The sequence below is a fragment of the Carya illinoinensis genome, chromosome 15, assembly GCF_018687715.1.
Source record: "Carya illinoinensis cultivar Pawnee chromosome 15, C.illinoinensisPawnee_v1, whole genome shotgun sequence".
Classification (NCBI taxonomy): domain Eukaryota; kingdom Viridiplantae; phylum Streptophyta; class Magnoliopsida; order Fagales; family Juglandaceae; genus Carya; species Carya illinoinensis.
In genome coordinates, this window is record NC_056766.1 from 10295667 (window position 1) to 10316126 (window position 20460).

Sequence of the window (20460 nt, forward strand, 5' to 3'; positions counted from 1 at the left end):
ATTTTTCTATGGAGGAATTGGCGACCTCGAATACTCCAAGGCGTATGAATGCCTGAGGTAATTCCTTCACTGTTCTGTGTCATCTCTTCACTATTACAGCACATTTACATACATTTGCATCAGAGTTCATTACAGTAGCTTAACAGAGAAGGATGCGACGAAGCTGAGCTGGGCTGTGAGAGGCTGACAACGGCGTGGCTGGGAGATGGTCAGTGCGTGCCATGGCGGATCTGGGTGATCGGCGAGGTGAAGAAGCACAAGGGGAGGAGTATGATCTCGGCGGCCCGAGGAGTCACGGTGGCCTGGCGTCAGCATCTTCTGATCATATTCCGACGCGTTGGTGCGGCGAAGGTGACTACAGTGGCCGGCGACTGAAGAGCACGAGAAAAGAGGCTGAGGCGATGGTTTCCGTGCGTGGAGTTGTGAAGTAGAACTGAGCTGGTGGCGAGATCTGCGATGGATCCCTGTGATGGCTTCGAGGCTGAGAGCACAACTTGCTCTGTTTCGGTGTCGCTGGACCCTTGCTGAATGCGACGATGGTGTTGCAAGGCTAGCGACGTGGGGTTGCTTGACTGAGTCGTATATGTGGGTGGTTCTTAGTGCTCTGTTTTGAGTGGTGGATCTTGAAACTGAGGTTTTCGGTGACTGGGCATCGGTGGTAGCGTTGGGTGGTGGTGGTTGACAGTGGTGAGATGGAGGCCAAGATGTGTTAGTGATCTCGTTGGGTTCCCGATGGATTGCTTGTGTAACTGATTCATGCTTCGAAACTTTACTCTGAGCTTTGCCTGGTTCTGACAACGAAGATCCGTGGAAGTTAATATAGGCGAAAGAGAGAGTTGGGAATTGTTGAGAATGAGTGGGGAGTTAAGATTGATAGAAATGCTGTCGGGGAATAATCCAAAACTGATTGCCCGTGAGGTGCTGTCTGATCTCTGCGAAAAGAAGGAGAGCGAAGAGCCCAAGGAATAATAAAACATTTTCATAAAACATTTCATTTTCAGCATGAGCATAATACTTACATGGACTCGTTGCTATTTTCATTTCGTGCAGTCCATTCATGTACACGTCAAATAGAAACCTACATTCATACATAGTTTTACATCATTTCTTTTCAAGTGCATATGCAACTTAAACTTAAAGATTTGCATAAACTACCTGTTACTTAAATTTCCTCCACTTGAACATACTCTATTATCCAAATCCATCCTCCATACATGTATCATGAGGCCTTGTTTGGTTAACTAAAGCCAAAAAACTCATCTCATCTCAACTTATCATTATAACTTTTTCAAATTCTAATACAAAATATAATAAACAATTTACCTTTTTCAAATACCAATACAAAATTAATATTAAAAAATTATATTATAACAATATTTTATTTATTACTATTTAAAACATTTCATCTCATTTTATCTCATCTCTATAACCAAACGGGACCGATGTCCACCTAGTGTATAACCCAAGACCCTCCAACATCCATACATTGATCCAACACTTCAACATCGTACATAATCAATCTCCATTCACAGTCATCTAACCATCATTTTAATGTGTAAAATGGAGAGAAAGGAATAGAAGTTATACCGAGACAGAGACTAGAATCTGAGTGTTGAAAGGTGGCTTGTGTAGATGATCCAAAGTATTTGGCCTCTGCAGTTCATGGTGAGCCTTCATTGTGCGGTGGCTTGAAACGAGGCTACTGGTGGCTGTTTGATGGTAATGAAGTGATAAGAATCATTTGTGCAAAGTGACTAAATGGGCCCAAGGTTTGAAACTTGCTGTTGAAATGATTGACCTGACGTAATTGCTGATAATTTCCATGTTCTTGTTTCCTTTTTGCCATTGTTGTCCATACCTTATTCTTGGTGGAAACATTTTGGCTTCGCTGATGGAGGATTCAAAACAGAGGAAAGGGGGTTTTATGCATGCTGTTTGAACAGTTTAAGGAAAATGGAAAGGGAGCTTAGCAGGTTAACCAATAAGTTGGACCACCTGCTGCTATGGTTATTGATTCTGCTCCTAGTTGAGATTCAAGACTGCTATGGCTAGTTAGGGTGAAGAGGAGAAGATAATACCTGATTTTAAAAATTAAAACACTAGTTATAGAGGGAAAAAATGATGAAGAAAGGATAGCAATTAAAACAAACATTGAGCGACTAGGGGCTGAAAACTGCTGCTGTGAATTTACAGCATAACTTCTAGCTTGTTTCTCATTTGCTACATGGCAGTTGCGGTTTGACACTTTTGTTGAGGCTGGTTAATGCTACTATACGGAACCTTTTATGGGTGTGTGTGGTCAATTAAGGCTTACGGAAGTGAAATATGAAAGGTGAAGTGCTGGGACAGATCATGAAGTAGAAATTGAAAGGAGCTTCAAGAAACCAAGGTTGGAAGATATAGCTGCCACCTACAAATTGGGCTGGTTCTATGCCTACTTAAAGCTTATATGGTAGCTGAATGGTGCCTTTACAAAGTAACTTGGGTGGAGCATCTAACTATTGTTTGATGGAAGGGAAATTGAGTGGTGAAGGGCTGGATAAACAGCTGCTGCTGTTATTTTTGTACTGCTGTTGCAGTTCTTGCTGCACTTCTTGGATGTTATTTGTTGTCATGGCCACTAAGTTTTGGTTTTTGTCATCATTTAGTAATGCTATAGTGAAAATAGACTAAAGGAAATGAAGGGAAGGTAAGGAAAATAAGTACTTTTACTAGGCGTAAAAGAACCAAAATAATAGAAGACTACAACTGGAAATTGGAGAAAGCTGAGAAATTGCAGCACTGCTGCTTTTTCTGTTTTGCTGTTGTTTAGGTTGCTAGTTTCAGTTCCTACCACTACTATGCGCTTGTTTATAGTGTTGTTGAGGTACAGGAATTTAATAAACTTATAGTTGATGCTAAAAAGAAAGAAGTATAAGTTGAAGAAAAACTCAAGAGACTAGGGGCTGCAAATTGCTGCTGTAATAGCTGTAGAAATGTTGGGTTTCAGATGTGCTATGATGCAGCCGCTATTTGACACTTCTAAAGATTGATTCTTATACAAGGGGTCTTGAATGATGTGGCCAATTATGGCTTGAGAGGAGAATTTGGAACGGTAAAAGGGCTGGAACAGATCATTACATCTGTTGAGATTTTCCTTTGGTCATGCAGCTGCGACTGTTGCTTTTTGCATTACTCTTAGCTGCTGTTTGTTGTCTCTATGAAGAGTTATTTCAAGGGTTTAACACAAATTCATGGAGAATTAATCAAGCTCAAGATGAAACTGAAGAGAGGAGAGGAATGGGACTGATTTGCAGCAATTAAATCAAACCAGACACATAGTAAGATATGGAAACTTCTGAGGGTGCAGTGCACAGGACCGGGGTTTACTTTGTAGGGGTGGGTCCAAATGGCCCTGCCTTAGAGAGGTTTCCCAATATAAAAAAATAAATTAAAAAAAATAAAAATAAAAAAATAAAAGCATAGTAAGATAGATGAGAGTTTTTTTTTTCACCTCAAACTTGAACTAGTTTGAGTTGTTTCTCTAACCTTCGAGCTTCCTCCTTTTTCTATACACTTCACTATTGTTTTCGTGGTTTCTATGAAGGTTTTTCTACCTCTTGACGTGGCCTAAAACAAGGGAATGGTGGAGAGGATAAGAACTGAACAATAGAAAGAAAAGAGAGGAGCTGTGTTGCTGTTCCCCCCAGTTCCAGCTACTTAGAACTGGTTTTTGTCTGAGATTTTAAGGTCATTTGGTACTCCTAATGTCACATATTGAGGTTGAGTTAAAGAGATGAGATAAAGGCAAACTAAGGGGCTAGAATTTAAGAGGAATGAGAGCTAAAGTTGCTGAATTTTCTGCACTAGCTTGTACAGCCAATAAGTTAGTTGTATACCTGTTTCAAAACCCCCCTCCTTCAACTATAATCCCAACTACACAAGCTATGAACTAGCGTTGAAGAAAAAAGGGAAATAAGCATGATTTATGTGTAGACATAGCAGAAAAACAGCAATAGATAGATAGTTCTTGATAAACCTGAAAATTCTAAGAGAAAACTTACTAGTTTGAATGAAACCTTGGTTGTTTACTTAGTTATTAGCTTGAGTAGAAGGTAAAAAATACATGCTGATCTCCAATAGTTTAACATAAAAAAATGGAGGCCTAAACATAATTGAAAAGTGATTCAAATAGAGGAAGAAGTATAGTTAAAAATATAGCAGTATGTAGAGATAGCAGAACTTTTTTGTAGAAACTGTACAGCTTGGAACAAAAACAAGGCAGAAAATCATCTCACCTCTTCAAGCAGTAGTTTGCACGAATTATGCATGTTTCTACCTTCCCTCCACTTGGTTACACACCCAACTAAACAAATATTGGGGGAAAAATGTAAGGACAGATGAGGTTGGAAGACACCATGACAGAATCTGTTGCAGAAAATTTCAGAACTTGGAAGTGTGTTGCTGCTATCTTTTTAGGTGCTGAGCGTGAACTAAGAGAGGGAAAAATGATGGAGTTTTAAGCCTGATCTTAGTCTTCTTACAAATGAAATTTAAGCCAAAGTTCCAGCCTTGTAGCGTGAAGATATAAGCTAAAAATGAAGGGGAAACTGCTGCAGCACAAATAGAAAACATCACAAATTTTCTGATGTACTTTGAGCTCTAACAGGTGGGTTTAATCCTATTTACAGATCCTACTTTCCTTCCTTATGATTATCCACTCAAATACACAAGATATAGAAGAAAGATGTGAGAAAAGGAAGGTGAAACTCACAACATAAATTCTGGACAGCAGCATATATTCAAGGAAAGCTAAACATGGTTGCTGTTTGTGTGTATTGTGCAGGCTGCTGCTGTTGCTTGTTACGTGAATTTCCCTTGCCATCCCTTGCTTCAACTGCTATCATCCATTTCAGCTGCCACATGATGGGAAAAATAAGAGGAAAGCAAGAGAGGAAGAGCCATGGACTTTCGGCTGAAGGAAGTGAAGATGATGGGATCTGTTTTGGGGCTCAAGGTGTCGTCCGATTTAATGGACGTAGTCATGTGTATTTTCTTCACCTTGATTTAATGGACGTAGTCGTTGGATCAGATTTTCCGACCTATTTTCTCTGATGATCATAGATCACTCATGTGAGGAACAAGTTTTAATGGGGAATTAAATAAAAAATCTGTCAAAGAGTGCCCTTCAAATCTGTGGACGTTATTGAACTTTGAAAGCTGAAGGGCTAAATTGCTGATGCAGTACTCATGAACATTCCTATCAGGATGATGCAAGCTAGTGAACTTATCTTTAAATCCAGAATGATCAAGTGCTTGGTGACTGGTGAGTCATCAGAACTGTAGAAAAAAGTATCATCAAACCTGCATATTATTTTTTTTTTCTTTAAATGGACGAAAGTCACCTGTTCATGAATGACTTAGTCCAATTTTATTAAAAATCCTTATTTGTAGTGGAGAAATACCATGGTAACAATCTCAAGGTCATCGTAGAGAGTTCAAAGAACACTCAAGTGCAAATTTGAACACTCAGGTGCAAAAAAAAACCCAGACCAAAAAACAAAAACCCAACCAGCCAAGTACCCCAACAAAATCACTGTCTAATAAAGGGCATGTCAAGTTTGTCAAAACGAATTAATCCCCTAATGCGCCCCTGACAGGAAAACGCGTCACAAAGTCTGAAGTTATACCTTGGATCCTCTGCTTTGCCAAGAAATCTGCCACCATATTAGCTTTTCTATATATATGACGACATCAAACATGATGCTCACACACCATGCTTTTCACCTCCTACACACCATGCTTTTCACCTCCTCTGAAAAATCTCAAAGGAACCAATATTTGCATACCCCCAATGCTAACCAACCCACTATAACAGCAGAATCCGATTCAACCAAAACATCCCTCAATTCCAATTGTTTGCATAATCGAAGTCCATCGAGAAGAGCTCTACACTCAGCAATGGTATTAGTGGCATGACCATATGCATGTGCAAATCCCCCAATCACGTCGCCGTTTCCATCCGGAATAATACCCCCACCCCAAGACTCACCTAGGTTGCCGCAAAATCCTTCATCCACATTCATTTTTACCCTTCCTCTTTCTGGTGGAATCCAAGCAATTAACTTAATTTGCTTTGAAGAAATAAGAATAATCGGACATGTGAGCCGCTCCATAACCTCCCTATCATGTCGGCCCATATGCTGGAAATTTTTCATATTACAAGCAGTATCTCTAATCCATACTTTAACAAATCTAATAACATTTTCAGCTATGAAATTAATGCCTTCCATTCGTGCCGCACGTCATGCTCTCCATTGCGCCCAAGAAATGACTATAGGAAGAGCCCCTCGGACCCGTCCAACTTGAGAACCCATTGCTGCTCTAAGCCACCAACTCCTCATCATTCCCTCCCAACTCCGGATCAACGGAAGTCGAACATGGCATGCATCTGCGAAAAACCTCCAAACCGTTTTAGCTCCATTCCCCTCAAATCACATATGATTTAGGGACTCCACCTGAGGATGAGCACAACATTCACACTTGCAAGTTTGGTAAATATGTCTCATCTCAAAATTTTCATTTTATTATTATAATTTTTTTAAATTCACACACAAAATATAATATACAATTTAATTTTTTTAAATCTCAATTCAACTTTTTTAAATCTCAAAAATAATAATAATACTTAAAAATAATATTTTAAACTTTCATCTCAATTCAAAATTCTCATCTTCTTCCCTAAAAACTAAAGAGATTCCTAAGTGTTGAATAACATCATCAACTAGAATAGCCCGTCTTTTAGCTCTCCAAAGGAAAAAAAAAAAAAAAAAAAAAAAAAAAAAGACATCTTGTTTGAGATGCACTCCTGCCACATCCATTTCTTCCGGGAACACCCTTCACCTCTATGCGGACTTAAGTTCCATGCTGATTTCGTAGAGAATTCACCGTCTACCGTTGGCTGCCAAACACAGGTCGTTTCCTTCTCGTAACCGAACGTCCGTACCCATTATTTTCGCGAGCCTCTCCTCTGTCACCAGGTTACGTAATAAATGCAAATTATGCCCCGTCGCATCAAATCTGCATATTATTTATTAGTTTTCCTTTTTAACCATTTCATCAACATGAATCATAAAATATTTGAATACTGATATGGCTCTAAATTTTGGCTAACTATCTCAGGAAAATAACTCTCCTGGAATTGGCTTTAATTTCCATTTCTTTTATGCATTTTTCATTCTTCTTCCAAGCAGCTCCTTATCTAAATAATTGCAAACCCACGTCATGAAGTTTTCTCTCTTGCAATTAAGCATCATACCCGATGCCAAATGATTATTCAAATATATTAAATTTTTTTAGATATATGCATGCCCATATTGATCCATATATTCGTACATACACAAGTCTGGATCCAAGGTTTTAGAGGTACCAAGGTACCAAGCGAGTATGAAAATAGTTATATTTAGAGATGAGATGAACTAGTTTTAAATTAAATATGAATAAAATATTATTAAAATATTATTATTAATTTGGAATTTGAAAATTTAAATTGAGATTTGAAAAGATTAAATTATTTATTATATTTTATATAAAAATTTAAATAAGTTATAATATTGTGACGAGATGAAATATTTTTTTGAATTCAAATATTGTAGGGAGTCTGAAAATAGCTTTCCAAACGCCCCCTTTCACATTTCGCTCAACACCCACAATCTATAACCTCTACAGAGCAAGACAACGATAAAATGATTAACAACAACAAAGAACAGCTAAAAAACATGTTAACAGCAGTTATCAGAAGAGAAACAAACTCGTTAAAAATCGCTATTGATATGAAAGCAAAGCTGAGGAGATATACGGTGGGTCAATTTGGACGAAGACCATATGGTACCCATGTTATGTAGGACCACCTTTTTTTTGTTTTTTCAACGAGCATTCGCGTGACGCTAATTGCGGTTTTGGGCAGAAAAAAACAAAATGGTTGAACGAAGATAATTCTGTGGAGAATTACTAGTGAGATCGATATTTGTTTATCAGAAATGGAATATTTCTTACTTTCCAATACTCCTTTGCAAACGTCAAACATTCTGGCTGCCTTCATACGAAAGAAAACGACGTAGACGCGGCGTTTACGGAGAAAAGACAGGAGTCGAGTTTTGAACAAAAAATCTTGCACTTTATTCAAAGTCAAGTTTATGGTCTCGCATTATCTTCCTTCGATTTTCTTTGCCAATATTTCCACATTCTTCCATGATCTTATTTACTTGATTTTTCTTCGTCTTTATTTCTGTAATGTCCTCCCTTGACGTCCACGGCATCTCGCCTATAATTTCAGCACCCGGTGGAATTCCAAACCAGACAGAAGCCTCCACTCCAACGAAATAACATGAAGCTTAAGACTTTCCTCTGCTTCCTCTGCCTGTTTATCTCTCTATGTCACTCCTTCGCAGCCCCAGCCTTGCTATTTCAGGCATGGCATGCAACCCACTTTCTTTTTCTTTTTGTATCTTCTATCCATCTGCATTCATGCATCGTAATAATTGTTTATTATCTTATGGTATAATAGGGGTTCAATTGGGAATCGAGTAGTAAAGGAGGATGGTACAATTCACTGAAGAACTCTGTTCCTGATTTGGCTAATGCTGAAATCACTCATGTCTGGCTTCCTCCTCCCTCTCAATCTGCTGCTCCCCAGGGTATCTCCAATTTCTTGTTCTTGTCAAGTTCATTTCATAACTGGTCAGAGTTTGGCCTCACTTTTTTGTCCCAGGTTTATTTTATCACATATTGTTACAAATGATGCCATGTTTAGTTGTCTCAATCTGTTTTTCTAGCTAGAAAATTGAGTATGTGATCTGAATTTGGGTTGCCGGTTGGGTTAATTGCTTTTGGGTTGGCCAACTTGAAGGTTTTCCAATCTGCTTTGTGACTTATATCTGATTCTCATGGACGTATGATTGTTCAAGTAACATGCAAACATGAACAACGTGCATATAAATAAGATGTTGAGCTACAGACAGCCAAAAATTAAATGTTTATTTTTATCATCTATATGATCTTGTGCTTCGTTTTTTGACAATAGAGTAGCTAAAAGATGCTCAATCTAAACTCTTTATATTCTAGGATACTTGCCGGGAAGGCTATATGATCTTGATGCCTCAAAATATGGATCTAAGGATGAACTGAAAGTACTGATTGCAGCTCTACATGAGAAGGGAATTAAAGCCATTGCTGATATAGTGATAAATCATAGAACTGCTGAGAAGCAAGATGGCAGAGGAATTTGGTGCATCTTTGAAGGTGGGACTCCAGATGCACGTCTTGACTGGGGTCCATCCTTCATTTGCAAGGATGACACAGCCTATTCGGATGGTACCGGGAATCTTGACAGTGGAGAGAGCTATGACCCTGCACCTGACGTTGATCATCTTAATCCACAAGTACAGAAAGAGTTGTCAGAATGGATGAATTGGCTCAAGACTGAGATTGGATATGATGGGTGGCGATTTGATTTTGTGAAGGGCTATGCCCCTAGTATTATAAAAAATTATATGGAACAAACCAAGCCAGATTTTGCAGTAGGGGAAAACTGGAATTCTCTTGCTTATGGAGATGATAGGAAACCTAACCCCAACCAGGATGCACATCGTGGTGCTCTAGCTGAATGGGTAGGGTCTGCAGGTGGGGCTGTCACTGCATTTGATTTCACAACCAAAGGGATTCTCCAAGCAGCTGTGGAAGGGGAGTTATGGAGGTTAAAGGACTCCAATGGAAAGCCACCAGGATTGATTGGAATAAAGCCAGAAAGCGCTGTGACATTTATTGACAACCATGACACAGGGTCTACTCAAAATCTTTGGCCATTCCCCTCTGATAAAGTCATGCAGGGTTATGCTTACATTCTAACTCATCCTGGCACCCCAACCATTGTAATTTCCATCTTATTTATTCATATAATTTTTTTTCTGAAGATGGCTAATAATTAATAAGGGTATCATACCAACTTTGTTGACCAAAAGTGATTGTTTTATGCTTTGCAGTTCTATGACCATTTCTTTGATTGGGGTTTAAAGGAGGAAATAAGCAAATTGACTGCAATTAGGTCGAGGAATGGGATCAATACCAGAAGCATTGTGAGCATACTAGCATCTGATGGTGATTTATATGTAGCTGGGATTGATGATAAGATCATCATGAAGATTGGGCCAAAGATGGATCTTGGAAACCTCATTCCCTCAAACTTCCAGGTTTCTACCTCTGGCAAAGATTACTGTGTGTGGGAGAAAAAGTGAAGAATAGAAAGATTTTGTGCTTAATCAATGTCATATTATATTCTGTTACTAATACTTTAATGTAGAATAAAGTTTGGCCGCCCTTGAGCTGCTCAATCTAAGCCCCTATTAGTAGGTCTCTGGTCACTTGTGTGAGGCCGAAATTAGTGAGGAGCATATGTGAGGAGCATGTACACCTCAAGCTACAAGCAATCTTTAAAAACATGTTATAGAGTGAAACGAGGGCTGGTCAGAATAATAATGCAGCTAGGTCCCCAACATGACCAAGATATGATAACAACTATAAACAACTCTCTGAAGCACAACCAAGGGATGATAACAACTGCTTAAGGAACTAATTCTTAAAAGAGAGAAAAATGGTTAGATAACTAAGCATCATTGCTGATTACACTGAAGTACTACAAAGAGAAGCTATACACTATTAAAGGTCTTGTAGACAAATAGCCCTAAAAAATTGTCTAATATCTTCTACACCACACCAGGTGTAATACATCCCTATAATAAATGGCAACTCAAAGTAAAGAAAACAACAGAATCCAAAACATAAGATGAACTACAACAGCCGACTATTTGGTCTCTTTTTTTCCCATAGTTATTTAAAGTTTACGAACGGTTCACCTGCGCAGAGGTTGCAGGTCAGCTTTCTCAGTTGTTTTAGTTTTACCAATGGCCATCTCTCAAATACTTTCACGAATGGCTGTCGCGTGCCCACATTCAACCTCCCCTCCCACTCCTGCACTATCAGTATCAATCAAATTGGTCAAAACTGAAAATTAGACACGAACATATCAAATCAAACACAATTGACCCAAACATGGAAACGGGCGCACACACACATCTAAGTACCTACACATATATCAAATCAAACACAACTGACCTAAACATGGAAACAAGCACACAAAAATCTAAGTACCTACACATATATAGCAAATCAAACACAACTGACCCAAACATGGAAACGGGCACCCAAACACACACATATCTAAGTACCTAGACTGAAGCTTCACCAAACAAACAGGTTGATTATGGCGAGAAAGGTCGAGTTCACACACACACACATACACAAAGTACCTAGACTAAAGCTTCACCGAACAGGTTTATTATAGCGAGAAAGGTCGAGTTAACATCTTAAAATGGAGATTAAATATAATATCATTGAGGTGTTTTATGTTTGCATTATAAAACCAATCTCCAAGTATGAAAATGCGCGCCTCAACCAGAAGATTGAGGAAAGGCTGGCTTCATGAATTACATGCGGCTCCAAATAACCCAACAACGCTGTAAATTAAAGGTTTAACAAATCCATTCATATCTTCATTGCCCACATCAAATACGTCTACAAGTTACAGAACTTAAGGATAAAATTAAAAGAACAAGATCCAGGAAGAAAGTTTGCGAATACTCTGGTGCCAAAATTGTTCCATTTCTCTTGTAATGAAAAATAAACGTTTGCAAAATTACCCAAATAAATAAAACATGGTTTTTTTTTTTTTTAATCAGTAAATAAAACTTTATTGATCATAATAATAGGCAAACCCCAAGTACACGGGTCATATACAAGAGCAACCCCTATGAGTGATGTTCTAGTGATACAACTTTGTATTATAAGTTACTGCTACCAGCTATCTAGTCTTGTGAGCTTTGGCCAACTTCTTCTTTCTTTTCTTCACGGCTTTAGGCACTTTACTCTTCCGAGCCTCCCTCTTCTCCTCTTTTACTTTCTTTTTGTTCTCTTTTCTAGCAGCTTTCTTGTCCACAGGAACCTCTAACTCAGTTTCTGAGGAGGAACTCCCTTCTGTATCGCTTGAGTTCTCTTCATCACTGACATCTTGAGACTCAATTACACTCGTGAGAGGACTAGACTGAGCCGCTGGATTAACAGAGGAATCTTTACCAGGGTCTGCTTCTTTTTCAATGGGAGTACGCTGAGCAATTGAAAGAGCATGCTTGAGTCCCGTGATAGTCTGATAGTACATATCTCCCGTGTCTTGGCCACTGGTTATCCGTTGCACATCCTCCTCAGCATTCTTTACATGTTCTAGGGTCTTTGGGATGAATGACTGTAAAAACATACAAAACAAACAGAACATTCAACCATTTTTACATAATCACAATTTAATGGGGTCCATTCTATCACTGAATCTTTCAGGTTTTCAGAAGTGCACATACCCATACATGCAAAGATGTACACACACTCACACCAGCTTCAAGTATCAAATCTGAACCCCAACTTCAGTACACATAAAAACCAAGACGAAAAGTAATATCCCATTTCATGAATTTATGAGTATTATGCAAATCAAACTGAGGGAAATGTCAATATCTTAAAATTTAACATAGTGTAAGGATTGTTTTCAAAGATACGGGCAGTGGTTCTATTCAGGAATGCTTTGCCTGTGTACACACGAAACGAAACTCCAGTAACATGATATACCACTGCCAAGAAAGTTACCTGCACAAAGACACAGTCTGCAATTTCATCCTCCACAGATATGTCTCCTCTAGCCAAAATCTTTTGTTGCACCTAAAATAAGTTGGAAGCAGTCACAATAAAGATCTCCTGGTGGTCCTGTGTAAATTTGACAGTCTAAAGCAACAAACCTTTTCCAGATAACCATCCACAGCTTCATCAGAAATAGAAGGATCGACTATGAAATCAAAGAGTTCTCGAATTGTCATAACAGCTACACCATGTTTTTTAAAGAAATCCTGCATGTCACCAATGCGCAATTAACTCATACTGCTGATACTAAGCCGAAAAATGAAAGTCTGATTTACTTGAGCTATGCCTCCTCTCATTATTAAAATTTCTTCTTTAATGATAAGAAAAAACTCTTATTACTGATTATAAACGTTTTTGTTGGATATTTTCATAAAGAACATACTGAAACATGAAGACAATCTTCACGAAGGAAATCGAGGGCATGGGGATGGTCAAGATCAACTGATTGAGAGACATCTATAATATACAAGTGACCCTGCAAATCACAAGATAAATCTAGATGTTCACCAAGTGCACATGGAATCAATTGAATATTAGGAAAGAAAAGGATGAACATATATGCGCATGCACATACACACACACACCCACCTCAAAATAAAGTATATTATACTCGCTGAGGTCTCCATGCACCAGTTTGCACTTCTGATATAGTGTCCGCATTGCAATAATCATCTGAAATAGAATGCAGAAAATACTTTATCATTTAAACACGATTGCAAAATAATACATGGTCTTTTTCAATTGCCAAAAGAAAGTTATCATAGAAGCATTTGCTCCACCATCTCATATGGCAGAAACCACTAAACTAATTTAAACCCCGGCCCCCACGGGGGCCATGTGGGAACCTCCTAGAAATCAGGTTCCACTTTACACAACCCAGAATTCCTGAAGAATGGCTAAAAAAATATGGACACACCTCCACATAACCTTCACATAACCTGTCCAGAGATAAAACAGCATCCTTAAGACGAGGTGCAGCCCAACCTGCTTTTCCTGTGCAAGCATAAAGACCAAAATTCAACAAGAGATGTAACTGTACGTTTGAAGCCAAAACCCAATTCCATACACGAGACCAAATTAGAAGGAAAAGAAGAAATATCTACAATAAACGCTTGATTTAACTGGCTATGAATGTATTCATTCTGTATTGATGATAACTACCAGAACTACAGACAACTGGCACATCTACCATCAACACGATTCTTTTTTATAGGAGATTAACTGTTTTTTTTTATAAGTGATTATCAATACAATACCTATGAACTCCATGACCAGAACATGAAGTCTCAAAAGAATTGGAGTTGGGCACCGAATTCCCGCTGCCTTTAGCCTGCACTTCACAACGACCGTATTAAACACTAGATGACAGGACCGATTCTCAAAAAACTGGGACAACTTCAGAATATGCCACAAGATCGCATTTCTACTCCACCAGAACTTGATATCTCATTTACTTTCCACTAAAGTTCAATATCCTAATGATAAGTGAAATCATCAGGAACAATGTGTTGGCCTTACCTCATAAGGTTCCTCATCTCTTTCTCAGCCCATGTTTTTACCATTTTCCTGGGGTTATGCTTGCAGTATCCATATCTGAAACGGTAGTCACCTTGTACATAACGATCTCTGTCCCTGTTATTTTTAGGTGCAACAAGTTAAATTCATTACTAACCCACAAACAAGTACACGGCCTCTGATCCATGGACTTTATTGCAAGTAAAATTCACGAGCAAACTAAAAGTGCTGCCTAGACATACTTAAATACAAGAACAGAAGTTTTATATACTTTGATTGCCAGTTCCTGACCATTAGATCTGGTTGCATGATAAACATTCGCCTGTCACAACCAAAAAAAAAAAAAATGAAAAGTAAAACGATTGCATGATAAGGACATTTAACCCAACGATACCGACATCCTAAGAATGAAACAAGAAAATACAGGAGGCATCGGTACAGAAACTAAAGGTAGCAGCGTCTGCATACTTCTTTTCCAGTTGAAATGCAGCCGTTTATATCATGAAATACGCCTCGATTTAGCATCTTGAATAAAACCATGCGAGTCCTAGGATCAATGGCCTGGAGGAATTGGACATTAGTTAGGTATTCCATGTAATCTAGTTTTTCATGCATCCAAAGCAAAAAATATGAAGCTACAAACAATCTTCAAAAACATGTTATAAATTGAAATGAGGGCTGGTCAGAAAAATAATGCAGCTATGTTCCCAACACAACCAAGTTATGATAACAACCATTTAAAAACCTAATTCTTAAAAGGCAAAAAATGGTTAGATTATTGAACATCATTGTTGATTATGCTAAAGTACTAAAAGAGAGACTATACACTACCGAGGGTCAGGAAGATAAATAGCCCAAAAAAAATTTCTAATATCTTCTTCAACACACCGGGTGTAATGCATCCCTACAATGAATAGCAACTCGAATAAAAGAAAACAACAGAATCTAAAAAATAAGATAAACTATGAAAGCCTACCATTTGATCCTTTTTTTCGTACTTATAAAATGTTGACAAAAGTTTACTAAAGGTTTACCTGCTCAACAGTCGCACGGTCTGCTTTCTCAGTTGTTTTAGTTTTACCAATGGCCATATCTCGAACACTTTCTCGAATGGCAGTCGTCACAGAGTTTGACATGCCCACATTCAACCTCCCCTCCCACTCCTGCACTATCAATCAAATCGGTTAAAACTGAAAACTAGAAGCAAACATATCAAATCAAACATAACCAACCCAAACATGGAAACAGGCATACATAGATACATACATAAAAAATATATATATCAAGTAACTAGACTGTTTATCATGAAGACTAGTCTTAAATAAAAGGATAAACCAACCATGCAATTAGAACTCCTAGGGGGGTTGATTCAATTGGGAGCTTCCCCATAGGAGTCCATAGTTCGAATCATCAGACTATGGGAGCTTCCCTTTGAATTACCCAAGGTGTACTTAAAGGAAATTCCTTGCCAAGGGCTTGTGCACCCTAGGGATTATTCTGGACTTTATTGTCGGACTTGCAGTGCTAATAAAAAAAACTATGCAATTAGCAGAAACACATTTTTTCCTACAAAATGTTTCAAAATCCCACTTTAGCGTTGAAAACACAATCTTCGGTGCCAAAAAAGCTCTAAGATATTACCTTTTGACAAACCAACTATCTCCAAACGTGTTGAAAAGACAATCTAAATTGTATATCACATACTTACCCGAATTTTACCAACATAATCGAAACCAAAACTGTCCAATTATTTTGAAGATGATTAGTATAATAATACCCAGAAGCTGAAACTAATTTATGGTCATTACGAACTATATGAGCAATTTTACTCAACAAAAAAAAAAGAAAAACAACCCGTTGCTGCCTCTGTGGATGATAAGCCACAGTTAACTTATAATTGAGCAAAAATACAAAATGAAACACTTACCATTGATTCCTATTGGAAAATTGCACAAAGAATAAATATAAGCAAAGAAGTTACATATACCTCCAAAGGCGAAGCGCGAATGTGATGGGTGAACCTCTGGTTCCGATTGGAGAGCGGCTGGAGCGTGGATGTATTATGTCGAGAATGACGCCCTCCATGAGCATTGGGACGCCAAGAATTGATCATAAAATTCCCCCCGACAGCTTGGTCATCGTCCTTGGAGTCCAGCCAGTCCAACGTGTCTCCGACTTCTGAGTCAGATGACCACGAAGGTTCTTCTTCATCTTCCTCTTTCTCTTTTTCTTCTTCTAGGTCTACTGGTTTCACTTCCATATATGCCATCCCAGCTTCCCGTTAGGGTTTTGCAATCTTTATTCTCTGTCTCCCTCGGTTTCTTCTGAGGAATGTGTAGGTATAAATACTTTTCTCTCAAACGCAAAACATATTTTCAGGAAAAGAAAAGTCTCAAACTTTATTTCTGCAATTGGTGGAGATGGGCTTCGGCCCAGACAGCCCCAACCCATTAACAACGCAAGTCCAAATATCCCCACATACCCAAGCAGCATTTTATGCTTATCAGAACATTGATATTGGCTTCATCAAAAGCCAATGCAAATATATAAAATGATGAATATGTATAAAAAGCCACTGCATTGGATTAGTCAAACCAGTAAATGGCAAGTTTTGACCTACAGTAAATTTATAGTTTACTTCAAATATGAGAGACTACTGCATACTCATCTTCTTATTATTTTACTCGATTTTAATTCTCATTACCGAACAACTTTTTCCTTTCACTCTTCATTTTCCTCTCCGCATTTTCTCTCCCCCTCTCTCTTTTTCATTTCTCGTACGAAACAGCACTCGGTCATCTTCAATCCACCGAAAGAACATTTGGATTCTTCACAAGAATCACTTTGATTTGGACTGATTTTCAGACGAGCTTCTTCTCCAAGGCTGGCCGTAAGTTTTCTCTTCCCCTTTCTCTCTTTCTCTCGTTTTCAAGCTATTTATTATTCTTCGTTCTTTCGATTCTTGACCGGTGTAAAACTGCAAGTACACAGTATCGTAGTTTTATAGTAAAGTAATAACAAGAGAATCGTCCTCAGGGATTGGTATCTTACTTTTATCAAATACCAAAATTATACTAAACTTGATTTTATCTAGAGGAATCACTAAGATTTTTGTAGTTGCAATTTAAACTAAAATCGACTCAAAGAGAAATATGCAAAGGAAATAAAACTGACGTTCGAAGATTAACTTAATGGGGAAGAAAACTTCTAGGAAATCGATTTCACCTAATTCTTTACTATGCTTTTCTCATCCAACTAACTTAATTTAATTCTCTTTTATCTATTAGCAAATCTCTAATTCATCCAAAAGTCTCTTTCGATAGTCAATTGGAAATGATTCTTGTTTATCAATTCACACAAGAATATGCAAATTTAATAATCAAGAAAGCAATAAGATCAATGATTTAATTACTACATAGGTTCATACAAGTCTTTCGATCTCTATACTTACCTATGCTGAAATATTCAAGATCTACCCTATGATTCTCTCTTTCGATAGCAAATCACAAGATTAAAAATCATCTAATCAATGACCAGTTAATTAGAAGTAATAAACTCAGAATAAATCAGATAAATAAAGAGAGAATTGCATTAAATTAGCGTAGACAATCAAGCATAGTTCGGAAATAGGTTACATCATTTTCCTAGAATGAAGAAAATTTAGCTCATACTAGAAATGGAATTCAACATAAACGAATTCATCATAATTGTTCTGAGAAGATTGGAAGAAAATAAACACTGAAAAATCCTCCTTGCAGCCGCAACTCGTCTTCAAAAGCTCAAGGGAACGATTTAACGCTTTTCTCCCGTCCGTTCTCATGTATGATTCCAACATACGTGCAATAATTGGAATTCCCTCTCCAAAACAGATGATTTGAATCCCTCTAGCTATGTTTTTCTATCCCAAAAAGTGTTCTCCAGTCAAAAGTCGCGGCCCTAGAGTGAAAATTTCCTTTTATATGGTGTGACAGCGGAAAACCTTAAATCTGTCAAAATACGATGTTCGCTCGAGCGGGGTGTCGAGCGCACATCGAGCGTTCAACTCTGTCTGATTTCGCTCGAGCGGCCAATGTCTCCACTCGAGCGAACCTTGTTTTCCAGCAACCCGCTCGAACTCCCTGTCGAGCGGCAGTCGAGCGTTTGAATCTGCCTGAATTCGCTCGAGCAGCCAAAAGCCTCCGCTCGAGCGATCTTGTATATTCTGCAATATGAAATTTTGCAAGTCATCACTACTGCATACTCATCTTCTTATTATTTTACTCGATTTTAATTCCCATTACCGAACAACTTTTTCCTTTCCCTCTTTATTTTCCTCTCCGCATTTTCTCTCCCCCTCTCTCTTTTTCATTTCTCGCACGAAACAGCACTCGGTCATCTTCAATCCACCGAAACAGCACTTGGATTCTTCACAAGAATCACTCTGATCTGGACTGATTTTCAAACGAGCTTCTTCTCCAAGGCTGGCTGTAAGTTTTCTCTTCCCCTTTCTCTCTTTCTCTCGTTTTCAAGCTATTTATTATTCTTCGTTCCTTTGATTCTTGGAACAGGTTCATCTTGGGTTTTGTATAGCGCAAGGACCGGACAGATTCGTGCGTTGAAGTTCATCTTCAGGTTCGTTGGATTTGTTTTTCCTGCAATCCTAGTTTGGTTTGATCTTACTGATTTATGGTGAGCCCCGATTGGGGCTTTTGCTATCTGTTTTTGCTCTATTTTTGCTTGGAAAAAATTTCTGGAACTCAGTGATCAAGTAGAGTTCCAAAAAAAAGTTTCTTTCACCCGTTAATCCAAAAAAAAGTTCCATTTCTCCCTGTCAATTTTTCCTCTCCATTTTTTTTCTTCCTTTTCTCTCTTCCCTCTAGAGCCTAACACTCCCTCTCCCGCCTTCTCTCCATTTTTTATTTAGGTTTCACTAAACCCAACCTCATAAACTCACCCTTTTCCATCTAAATTGCGCTTGAGGGAGCATGAGGAAATCCTAGTGGTGTCGTTCGAGTAAATCACGCTTGAGAGGTCGGGGAAATCATTGCCCAATCCAAGAAATCACTACTGGGTCTAGGGGATGCCAGTACAACGGGCTTCTATTTTTCCTCAAAAAATCAGTATGCCTTTTTGCTCCCCCCCACCCCCGCCTCTGGAAACGAAATTTATTTGGTTAAAATCCCTTCCATTTGTTAACCTGCATTTTTTCAATTTTTGTGGTTGCAGAATTCACAAGGATATGGGGAAGCTGTTACTCCTTACTTTGTGCTCAGGTGGGTGTAAGGTAAAAGCAGCATGAAAAACCATTTTGAGCTTTATGCCTCTGTGTTTGTGTGCTAAACTGAGTTCCTTTATAGATGAATTCCAATGCATATTGATGATATTGTTGAGTTCCTTTATGTGTTATTATCTTGCTAATAACACTCATTATATTTTAATTGTTTACTAAGAGTTAATTATAGGTTCCAAAAATGTTAATATTCATTTTATGAGACTGTTGCAACACTGAAAGTGATAATTGCAGTAGAAATTTTCAGTTGTTGGCTCATTGTTGAATGGCAAAGATGAGTTATATTATGTATTCGTATCTTAGATGTAGAAATTCAAGAGTGAAGATGAAATTACAAACCTTGTTTGTTGTCTAGAAATGGGCATTTTTCTGTTTGCTGACCTAAAGAAAAATACTAAAAACATATCCCATTTGATTTTCGTGTGTGAAGATATGTGTGTAAATATGTGTGAAGATACGTGTGAATTCAGGTGTGAAGATATGTAAAGTCACTGTGCAAGAGGAGAAAAAATGGCCTTGGTAGAGTAATCAAGCTGTTGGTAGGTTTTATATGTTTCATCTTTTTGTTTCTTTTATTTTTAATTTCTTTGTTTGGATGCCTGGTTCGACATGTTTTCAAGGATTATAGAGTGCATTAACTTTAACCATTACAAAAAGCATAAAGGGCTCTAGATTAAATGCTTTCTCTTGCAATTCACCTTGATTTCCAAGGTGTTTCTGCTTTATACTAGCTGGTATATTAACTTACAACTACTCATCTTTTTTAGGAATTCATGACCTTTGACCTTAAACTTTCACCATGCCCAGTGCAAGAAAATCAAACCATACAATGATCAAGGGTAGCCCAATCCCCATTTCTTGCAATTTTGTTTGTGGGTTTGTATGCTTTAAAGTTCTTGTTT

At 38.1% G+C, this 20460-nt stretch overlaps 2 protein-coding genes and 1 long non-coding RNA gene across 3 annotated transcripts; 2 read left to right on the forward strand and 1 right to left on the reverse strand.

The window, feature by feature from the left end:
• Positions 1 to 1442: 1442 nt before the first annotated feature.
• LOC122296411 lies at positions 1443 to 5277 on the forward strand. Its single transcript, XR_006238485.1, has 2 exons — positions 1443 to 4648; positions 4826 to 5277. It is a non-coding gene; the product is annotated as an uncharacterized LOC122296411 (long non-coding RNA).
• A 2944-nt stretch (positions 5278 to 8221) lies between these two features.
• Positions 8222 to 10367, forward strand: LOC122296410 (alpha-amylase-like). Its single transcript, XM_043106081.1, has 4 exons — positions 8222 to 8449; positions 8546 to 8675; positions 9103 to 9908; positions 10020 to 10367. The coding sequence occupies exons 1-4, from the start codon at positions 8366 to 8368 to the stop codon at positions 10269 to 10271; spliced, it is 1272 nt and encodes a 423-aa protein (XP_042962015.1). The 5' UTR covers positions 8222 to 8365; the 3' UTR covers positions 10272 to 10367.
• Positions 10368 to 11675: 1308 nt separating this feature from the next.
• LOC122296409 (serine/threonine-protein kinase RIO1-like) lies at positions 11676 to 16654 on the reverse strand. The gene is made up of 12 exons (XM_043106080.1): positions 16277 to 16654; positions 15324 to 15452; positions 14758 to 14850; positions 14532 to 14611; positions 14293 to 14406; positions 14031 to 14104; positions 13691 to 13767; positions 13363 to 13446; positions 13157 to 13249; positions 12873 to 12980; positions 12724 to 12795; positions 11676 to 12331 (listed from the first exon to the last, which is right to left on the reverse strand). Exons 1-12 carry the CDS (start codon positions 16556 to 16558, stop codon positions 11894 to 11896), a joined length of 1644 nt encoding a protein of 547 aa, XP_042962014.1. The 5' UTR covers positions 16559 to 16654; the 3' UTR covers positions 11676 to 11893.
• Positions 16655 to 20460: the final 3806 nt, after the last annotated feature.

Bases quoted from the DNA above. Each gene is read 5' to 3' on its own strand.
- LOC122296409 (XM_043106080.1), bottom strand. From the start codon at position 16,558: ATGGCATATATGGAAGTGAAACCAGTAGACCTAGAAGAAGAAAAAGAG. The intron at 14,612-14,757 runs GTATGCAGACGC...TGGTTGTGACAG, and splicing joins GCATTTCAACTGGAAAAGAA to GCGAATGTTTATCATGCAAC. The intron at 13,447-13,690 runs GTGTGTCCATAT...ATTCTATTTCAG, and splicing joins TATGTGAAGGTTATGTGGAG to ATGATTATTGCAATGCGGAC.
- LOC122296410 (XM_043106081.1), top strand. From the start codon at position 8,366: ATGAAGCTTAAGACTTTCCTCTGCTTCCTCTGCCTGTTTATCTCTCTA. The intron at 8,450-8,545 runs GCATGGCATGCA...ATGGTATAATAG, and splicing joins CCCCAGCCTTGCTATTTCAG to GGGTTCAATTGGGAATCGAG. The intron at 9,909-10,019 runs GTAATTTCCATC...TATGCTTTGCAG, and splicing joins ATCCTGGCACCCCAACCATT to TTCTATGACCATTTCTTTGA.